We start from the raw sequence: 9,630 nt of genomic DNA, 5'->3' as shown, positions 1-9,630 counted from the left end.
CATGGGGCAGGAAGGGGTCAAAGGTGAAGGGATGGCTGACTCCCACTCTGGAGTTCCTGGTGGTCGGACTGTTGGACGCCAGGTCAGGCAGCTTGGGTGTCAGCTTGGGGCGAACCCCGGGTATTGGGTGTGTGACCCCTCCATTCCTCACTTTCCTAATCTGCCGTGATGCTGCGGACTGTGGCGAAGACCAGCCAGGTTGGTTCCTGTGGGGTGCTCGGGCACTGGGGGCAGGTGCTGGGTGGCCAGTTCCAGCAGGAAGGGGTGGGTGGCTGTGGCCCAGGGTGGGCTGGGTGAGGCCTGTGGGGCAGGTGGGCCCTGGGCTGCTATGCTGGGGCTGCGGCTGTGGACAGATCCTGTGTTCTGTTTGCACTGGAGTGCTTGTCTGGGACGAGAACTTTGTTTCTCGAAACTTGTCTGATGAATTCAGATAAGCTTGTGGGGAGCCAGCAGTGTCTGCAGAGAGCAGAGCCTGTGTCTCTGTGGTTTGGGACGTCTCACACCCCTTCAGGCTTCTTTTTATAGGCCCTGTGTTCTTGCCCCGCGCTCCTGTGGGTGTCAGAAAGCCACAGATTTCTCTGAAATTTCGGTGTGTTCCACGAGGGTGTGATTGCTGCTCTGAGTTTCAGGACACACCAGCTAGGCCCTGTGGGGGTCCCTCCCCTCCACGCAGGGTGAGACCAGCTGTTGCTTAGTGCAGGCGGTGATGGGGGGACCTCGAGTTTCTAGCAGCAGGGAAGCGCCAGCCTTCAAAGGGTGCCTGGGGGTCCCTGAGCTTCTCCAGCCCCTGGGATTCAGGTCCTGTCTGGGGCTGAGAAGATACAAGACACTGACACTGTGTGACTCGGTTTTCAAAAAAAGAAAAATTTGCCCAGGCTTCTGTCGTAGCCGCAGCAGCGGACCCAGTTCCCACTCTGGGGTCTAAAGAGCGACCTTTCATTATGCAATTATTTAATCCCCTGCCTCTTCACCCCCTGAAGGTCTGGCCTCCACCGCTGGCACTGTCGAGGTCTGGGGGCAGGTCTGACTGGGTTCCTTTACCTTACCGAAGCCGGGGGGCCTGCACCGACCCAGCTTGTGTCCATCCCGGGGTCACCCACACTTGGGTGAACTGGAACGGGTGTCCGACCAGGTGCCGTTGCCAGGCCTCGCACAGGAGGGCACTTTCTTTTTTCCCAATTTGACCTCATTCTTTCCAGCCAGGTAGGTCGCGCTTTCTTCTCTGTGCAGGGAAGTTGACGGTGGTCGTTTTTAAACGATGATTATGGTTAATGGTTCTGTTTTGTGTTGGAGGGGCGTGGGGGAGGCTGTCATACTGTTTTTGGGGAAAGTTTCACTTATCTAATCCATGATTTGGTTAATCAGTAACAATAGTTTAATTGATTCAAATACGCCCCACGGTAACAGATGCCCGTGTCCCCTCCGCCCCAGGGACATCTTCATCACCAGCGTGGACGCCGCCACAACCTTCGAGGAGCTCTGCGAGGAAGTGAGAGACATGTGCCGTCTGCACCAGCAGCACCCGCTCACCCTCAAGTGGGTGGACAGCGAAGGTAGCCCTCGTCCCGTGTCGGCCAGAATCCTCAGCCTCAGGGGACTTCGCCAGGGCAGCCTCTTGTGCGGAGTGTGCCCAGCCTCTTCTGTGGGGAGACTTAAAAAAGTGGAATTAAACTTGTTGGAGCCAACTTTTCCCCAGGGGGGCTGGTGGGAAAGAGGTTGGCTGCAGATGCCTAACAAGGACCTGGGCCTAGATGCCCCTAGGAAGGGCTCTGGTCTTGAACTGCCTGCAGGGGGTCTCCCTGCCTCACCCTGGGCAGGTCCTCCCCTCTTCCTCTGACCTCCTTTCTCCTGTCCTGGCCTTTTCCAGTAGGTGCTTCTGAAGGATGGGCTCTTCCTGTTCTAGGGACCATGGGGAGGCTGCGTGCAGCCAGGGCTCGCCGTGTCCGCCTCCTCTCTCTCTCACACACATCCTGAAAAGGATGGGAGGGGATTGGGAGACATCCAGAGAGACCCCTTTCGCCCGGGGACTGGTGGGCGGCTGCTGGCTGAGGACACGGCTCTGTGGGTGGAGCCTGATGCCGCACCCATTGGGTTGGATACAGCCCCGCAGGGCGTGGGTTCTGTACGCCTCCATGTCCCTGTCCAGCCACGGAGGGCAAGGAACTTTCCCTCCACCCGGGACTGACCTCAGGAGAGTGTCCTCAGCCCTGTTCACTGCTTAGCCCTCCAAGTGGTGCCCAGGGCTGCAAGTGCACCAGCTTCCCTTCCTGGGTGGCTCTGATGCGGCACTGGGGGCCGGGTGACTCCCTAGTGTGGACGGCCATCCTTGGACCTCCCAACCCTGCCAGGAGGTGGCCAATCTGAGCAGTGGGACTAGACCCTCATCTGGTATGCTAAGCAGGCCCATCACAGCCCGCTTTGCCTTGGGCCTTCAGCGACCTCAGCACCGTCTCCTGCCCCACCCAGGTGACCCTTGCACGGTGTCCTCCCAGATGGAACTGGAAGAGGCTTTCCGCCTGGCCCGTCAGTGCAGGGACGAAGGCCTCATCATTCATGGTCAGTGGTGGGGTCTGTGGGGGGCGGCCCAGGGGGCTGTTTCTGGCTGTGGGTGCGTGCCAGACCACCTGGGGGGTTCGACGCCATATAGGATCATAGTTTAAAATCCTATGATGCCAGAGAATTTAGGGATGTCTAATATAATGCCATTTGGGTTTTTTTTCTTTGACTTTTTTTTTTTTGAGACGGAGTCTCGCTCTGTCGCCCAGGCTGGAGTGCAGTGGCATGATCTCAGCTCACTGCAAGCTCCGCCTCCTGGGTTCACGCCATTCTCCTGCCTCAGCCTCCCGAGTAGCTGGGACTAAGGCGCCCGGCACCACGCCTGGCTAATTTTTTTTTTTGAGACGGAGTCTCGCTCTGTCGCCCAGGCTGGAGTGCAGTGGCGTGATCTCGGCTCACTGCAAGCTCCGCCTCCTGGGTTCACGCCATTCTCCTGCCTCAGCCTCCCGAGTAGCTGGGACTACAGGCGCCCGGCACCACACCTGGCTAATTTTTTGTATTTTTGGTAGAGACAGGGTTTCACTGTGTTAGCTAGGATGGTCTCAATCTCCTGACCTCATGATCCGCCTGCCTCGGCCTCCCAAAGTGCTGGGATTACAGGCGTGAGCCACCACGCGCAGCCTTTTCTTTGACATTTTATTAACCCAAATGAAAACTGCTCTTATAAAGAACCCATAAACTGCTCAGAGGCTCCAGTGGCCAGCGTAGAGCTCACGGTGCATGTGGACAGTGGGGACAGCCCCACCAGCCCCCTCACCTGCCCGGTGCTCCCTGGGCCCGGCTCCCGGCTCACAGCTGTCCTCGGCTTTAAGTTCAAAGCCCTGTGATGAGCTGACGCGTGGGAGATGTGACTTTGTCTTTAGGTGAGCACTTTAGACTCCCCAGTACTGCTGGGGTCTCCCGGGCGTCTGGGGCCTGCGAGTGTGGTTCTAGCAGCTGTGGCCAGCCAGCCACGTCTGTGTCTCTGTGTCCACTTCTGGCTTAGCTTGGGCTCCTTGCCAGGCTTCTGGCCGTGGACCACTGAGTCTAAGATGGGACCAAAGCTCGAAACTGCCCACAGTTTTCTGACAGATCCATCATTCTCCTGGACACGGGGCTACTTGGTTACAATATTTAATTTTTGTAGCCCTTTATATCAACGTGACTTTAAATTTAAAGACTAGACCGGGTGTAGTGGCTCACGCCTGTAATCCCAGCACTTTGGGAGGTCGAGGTGGGAGAATCACTTCAGCCTAGGCGTTCAAGACCAACCTGGGCAACATAGACCCCCATCTCTCCAAAACTTTTTTGTTTTGTTTTTTTGAGACAGAGTCTGGCTCTGCCCTCAGGCTGGAGTGCAGTGGCGCTATCTCTGCTCACTGCAACCTTCACCTCCCGGGTATAAGCGATTGTCCTGCCTCAGTCTCCCGAGTAGCTGGGACTACGGCATGTGCCACCACGCCTGGCTAATTTTTTTTTTTTAGATAGAGTCTTGCTGTGTCGCTCAGGCTGGAGTGCAGTGGCGAGATCTCAGCTCACTGCACCCTCTGGCTCCTGGGTTCAAGTGATTCTTCTGCCTCACCCTCCCGAGTAGCTGGGACTACAGGCATGCGCCATCATGCCTGGCTAATGTTTTGTATTTTTAGTAGAGGCGGGGTTTCACTGTGTTAGCCAGGAGGGTCTCAATCTCCTGACCTCGTCATCCACCCGCCTCAGCCTCCCAAAGTGCTGGGATTGCAGATGTGAGCCACTGTGCCCAGCCTAATTTTTGTATTTTTAGTAGAGATGGGGTCTCGCCGTGTTGGTCAGGCCGGTCTCTAACTCTTGCCCTCAGGTGATCCACCCGCCTCAGCCTCCCAAAGTGTTGGGATTACAGGCGTGAGCCACCGTGCCCGGCCCCAAATTTTTTTTTTAAATAGCCAGATGTGGTGGTGCACCTGTAGTCCCAGCTACTCGGGAGGCCGAGGTGGGCGGTCCTTGAGCCCAGGAGGTAGAGGCTACAGTAAACTGTGATTGTGCCGTTGCACTCTAGCCTGAGTGACGGAGCGAAACCCTGTCTCAGATAAATAAACTTGTAGCTGTGCCTAACCTCGTCCACTTTATTGCGATTGTGATAGTAAGCACATTTTGCTTTTCTACATTGAAAGATATGGTGCTTTAAAAATTCACGTTATTTTCTAGGTAAAACAAAAATAGTTAGGGCCGGGCTTGGTGGTGCACACTTGTAATCCCAGCACTTTGGGAGGCCGAGGCCGTTGGATCACTTGAGGTCAGGAGTTCAAGACTAGCCTGACCAACATGGTGAAACCCCATCTCTACTAAAAATACAAAAATTAGCCAGGCGTTGTGGCGCGCGCCTGTAATCCTAGCTACTTGGGAGGCTGAGGCAGGAGAATTGCTGGAACCTGGGAGGCAGGGGTTGCAGTGAGCCAAGATCGTGCCACTGCACTCCAGCCTAGGCACAGAATGAGACTCCATCTCAAAAAAACGAAAAACAAAAAATGTTTGTTTTACTAAAATTTTAATACTTTTATGCGTATATACATGTATATACACGCACATGCACGCGCACACACACACACATATATGTAGAATTAAAGATGGGGTTTTGTCATGTTGGCCAGGCTGGTCTTGAACTCCTGGTCTGGAGCCATCCTCTCATCTCGGCCTCCCAAAGTGCTGGGATTGCAGGCGTGAGCCATCATTTCCAGCTAAGTTTTAATATTTCCTAGGCATCTATTTTGATAATGTATCGTGGAAGCCCAGGATGTGTGTTAAAATAATTTTGAACTCTGTCTTGAGTATAAAGAAATGGAATCTAAAGTGCTTTTAAAAGTCAGTTTTCAAAGTAATTGCAGTTCTTCCCCATTTTTATATAGTTTAAAAATACAAATCAGTAGCTTTCTCTGACGGCTCTGCTGTCCAGGTCCCTCTGATTGGCTTTTACCCTAAATTTTTCTGTGGGTTTTTAAGTCCTACCTAATGGAGCCTGGCCTACGTAGACGCACTGGGTTTCACGTCTCCCAGGAGCGGGCTCTCATTGGCAATGCCACGTGCGCCTTGTGTGAAGTCCGTGTGCTCAGCCTGCCTGAGGCGGGACTTCCTCCGTGAGACTGTTGAGTGGCAGCTACGGGGCCTTGACGCTCTCTCTTCCTCTCTCTGTCCAGTTTTCCCGAGCACCCCTGAGCAGCCAGGACTGCCGTGTCCAGGAGAAGACAGTGAGTACTGGGGTTTCCTACACCGGTCTTGCATGTTACGGGGTTGAGCTATTGATCCGTTGTGCCAAGGAGGAGGCAGTGGTGCCGTTTTCGGAGGTTCACCCTCATGGAGCGTCAGGGCGCGAGCAGCCATGGTGACCACAGCTGCTGCCTGTGCGTGTTCTGGCTGACAGCACCGCGCGGCGGGGGCCTCGCTTGGCTGGTTGGTGGCATGAGAAGTCCGGGGGGCCTTGCTGTCTCCCTAGGAGGGAAACGCCAGGTGGGACGCTGGACACTGCTCCCATGTGGCTGCCTCAGCTCATGACCACCCCCAGGCCAGTTGTCCACTCCTCCTGGTCCCTGCTGGCCCCTGAGCTGGAGTGGGGGCTCCCTTCATTCCACGCTGGCTCCATCGGGAGGAGAGGAAGGAAAGTGAGTCCTGGGGGTTGTGGCTTCAGAGAGAAGCTTCTGACCTCACTTCCTACCACATCCCGGAGACTGCTGGGCCCTGAGCAGGTGGCTACGCTGCTGTGGGGCCATGCATCCCATGCCTGTGTTTGATGGGGTTCCACCCCCACCCTCCAAACCCCACACTGCCTCCAGCATCCGTGCCATGCCTTAGTTTGTTGTGTGGGCAGGAGATCCTGGACCGAGGCCGCTGCCTGTCCAGTGCAGGGCACGTGGCTCAGTGTCCCCAACCCCTGCTGCCAGGGTGCACACCAGGTTGGCCTCAGGCTGGATGCTGGGTGTCGGTGGTGCCCTGTGTTGGGCAGGAAGCGGAGGTGGGGGCAGATTCAGGCCAAGAGGGCAAGTGGGCAGTTGGGGTTAGAGTCTCGGCTTCCAGTGAGAAGTGGGGTCGAATAGAGGTTTGGCAGCGCTTAGCATTGGGGAGGCCCCAGGAGCCACGGGATTTCCATGATCACCCCGGGGAGAGGGCGGCGTGGCATCCTGGTTTCAAGCCCTCAGCCAACAGGGGTCCCTGAACCATGGCCGGCAAGGCCGAGGAGACATCCAGAGGCGGGCCCTGGCAGGAGTGGAGCGGGTGGTCTGGGGCTGGACCTGCCCAGGGGCCGGCAGGAGGAGATGGGGTATGGCCGTGGCAGGCAGACACCACCGGGCGGTTTTGGCAGCATGAGGCAAGTGTGAGGAGGCGGGGGGCACGTTCCTTTGTTCAGCCCTGGTTGTGGCTCTTGGAGATGGTACCACCTGGGCTGGAGAGATGGGGACCCTGTGTGTCCCAGTGGGAGGCAGGTGGAAGGGAGATGACATGTGACGTCCACGGCCCCGGGCGGGAGTGGCCGGGCAAGGGTGCAGGTTGGAATTCGGAGGCCATGTTGAGAAGGCAGTGGGGGAGTGGGGAGTCTCAGGGGTAAGAACTTTGGGGGCCTTGAGGGTGCCGGACGGAGTCCGCACAGGCCGGCGAGGTCCAGGAGCAGGGGTGGGTGCTCGGCTGTAGTTTTGCCTCAAGTGGGACTGGGGCCGGCTTGTGGGCTGCAGGGGCCCTGCAGGGGTGAGGGTCAGGGAGAGACTTCTGAGATGGGGCTGTTCTGGGGGTGCCTGGAGCAGCTCAGGGTGGGGCTGGGTGCGAGCTCATAACGTTTACGTAAACACATAAATAAGGCATACTCCCCGTGGGTCAGACGATGGTTGTCCCTCCGCAGCGCCCTGCAGCCTCATGCTGCTGCTTTGTAGGAGGGGACCACGGGCCTTGTTTATTTGCCACCTGGATGATTTTTTGACTTGGTGACAGGACTGTGCTCATCGGTCCCATGTGCGCTGAGACCGTGCACACCCAAAGGTGTCCACCTGTGGCCAGCGTAGCCCCTGGGGGCGGGGGAAGCCCGCAGTGTTTGTGCGCCATGTCTGCCTCTTGTCTCAACCCTGCCTGGGGGCCTGGGGTCTGCTCTTTCTGTCTGCGACCTCAGCAGCGCCTCTCTGCCCGTATGGACAACCTGCCGGCCTCACGTAGGGACGGGGGCCCGCGTTTGCTCGGCCACTGCGGTGGAGGAAGGGGAAGTTGGGGGGTCACAGGATGCCCCGGGGCCTGGGCTCTGCAGGGGAGTGTGTTGTGGGGGTGGCGGCTGAGTCACTGTGGGGAATGCGGAGAACGTGGCCAAGCCCCAAGGAAGGACCTCCTGGGACACATGAGTAGGTCCTTGAGATGTTTACCAGGGTTGGCTCCACGGCTTTGGGGACCACTCAGCCTGGTTGGGGACATTCCACCAGAGCCTCTGGGGTAGCCTTTGCCGAGGAGGTCAGAGGTGGATGCCGGGGGTGGGGAACCCTGCCCTGCCCTGCCCTGCGTGCTGATGTCCACCTGGACGTGGGGTGGGTTTTATGGTGCTAGTGTCAGGAGTGTGTGAGAACACGCTGCCCACACGGGGTCCCAGGCCACCAGGGCTTGGGGGGCTGGCGCTCTCCCTGATGCCGTACGTGTTTCTTTTGCTGTGACTTCGGTGCTCATCTCAGACGGGACACCCTGCTCTGGTTGCCAGTGGCCGCCGCCCGGGGCTCTGTGGTTTGAGCGCCTGTGGGGATGTTCACAGGCGTTTTTGTCCTCAGGTAATACTGCCCGGGCTGAGGGTCAGTGAGAAGGGTCAGACTGGGAGGTGTGGGCAGTGGATGGAGCACACCAGAGGCGGAGGAGGGCAGGACTGCGGCTGTACCGTGGGCCTGGTTCAGACGCCTGGACATGCCTGTCTCACCGTCAGCAGAGGACCTTCTGGCACATTCTATGTGTGTCTAGATGAAGTTAATTGGTTTTATAGATTTCTACAAAAACTCTATACTTGCAACTATCACGTCTGTGTAGTTCCAAACCCAAAATATATTCCAAAAGGAAAGCCCGTGCCCGTCAGCGGTCACTCCCTGTTCCGCCTCAGCCCCGGCCCTGGGCACCTCCGCTCGGCCTCTGTCTCTGTGGCCCTGTGGATTCTGGACGTTCGGTGTCCGTGTGGCCCTGCAGATCCTGGACGTTCGGTGTCTGTGGAATCCCGCACGTTCGTCCTTTTGCCTCTGGTGGCTCTCACCCGCCTGACCTTCCCAAGGTTCTTGCATGCTGGGGCATTCTTAGCACTGCAGATCTTTTTTCTATTCTGGTAAAATGCACATAACATCTACTTTTGCCATCCTAACTTTTTTTTTTTTTTTTTCGGGGGGAGTGGTGTAGGGGACGGAGTCTTGCTCTGTCACCCAGGCTGGAGTGCATGGTACAATCTTGGCTCACTACAACCTCTGCCTCCCAGGCTCAAGCAGTCCTCGCGCCTCAGCCTCCTGAGTAGCTGGGATTACAGGTGTGCGTTACCACTCTTGGCTGAGGTTTTTTTGTTTTTGTTTTTGTTTTGTTTTTTGTAGAGATAGGGTTTTACCATGTTGCCCAGGCTGGTCTCAAACTCCTGGACTCAAGTGACCTACCCATCTTGGCCTCCCAAAGTGCTGGGATTACAGGTGTGAGCCACTGAGCCCGGCTCCATCTTAGCCATTTTTTAAAGGTACAATTCATTGGTATTTGATACTCACATTGCTGTCCAGGCATCATCACCGTCCATCTCCAGAACTCTCTTCATCTTCCCAGACTCAGCCTCTGTCCCCATGAAACACTCACTCCCCATTCTGCCTCCCCCAGCCCTGACACCCACCCACCGCTTTCTGTTTCTGTGAGTTTGGTGACTCTAGGGACCTCCTGTGAGTGGAGTCGCACGGGATCTGTCCTTTTGTGACTGCTTATTTCACTCAGCGCCGTGTCCTCAAGGTGCAGCCATGAGCAGCCTGTGTCACAGTCTCCTTCTTTCTTTTTTTTTTTTGAGACGGAGTCTCGCTCTGTTGCCCAGGCTGGAGTGCAGTGGCCGGATCTCAGCTCACTGCAAGCTCCGCCTCCCGGGTTCCTGCCATTCTCCTA

The 9,630-nt window shown here is 56.8% G+C and overlaps 1 protein-coding gene across 1 annotated transcript in view; it reads left to right on the top strand.

Moving 5' to 3' along the window:
- The first annotated feature begins 706 nt into the window (after positions 1-706).
- The window catches only part of LOC105544676 (protein kinase C zeta type-like), a 22,233-nt gene continuing 13,309 nt past the window's right edge, over positions 707-9,630 (top strand). The window contains exons 1-4 of the mRNA XM_011987250.1: positions 707-756; positions 1,432-1,553; positions 2,467-2,556; positions 5,703-5,753. Coding sequence (XP_011842640.1) covers positions 707-756; positions 1,432-1,553; positions 2,467-2,556; positions 5,703-5,753 — 313 coding nt within the window. The remainder of the gene's footprint in view (positions 757-1,431; positions 1,554-2,466; positions 2,557-5,702; positions 5,754-9,630) is intronic.

This window comes from Mandrillus leucophaeus, unplaced genomic scaffold (assembly GCF_000951045.1).
Source record: "Mandrillus leucophaeus isolate KB7577 unplaced genomic scaffold, Mleu.le_1.0 Scaffold305, whole genome shotgun sequence".
NCBI classification, from domain to species: domain Eukaryota; kingdom Metazoa; phylum Chordata; class Mammalia; order Primates; family Cercopithecidae; genus Mandrillus; species Mandrillus leucophaeus.
The sequence above is the reverse complement of the archived record's forward strand: the minus strand, read 5'-3'. Positions and strand labels throughout refer to the sequence as shown.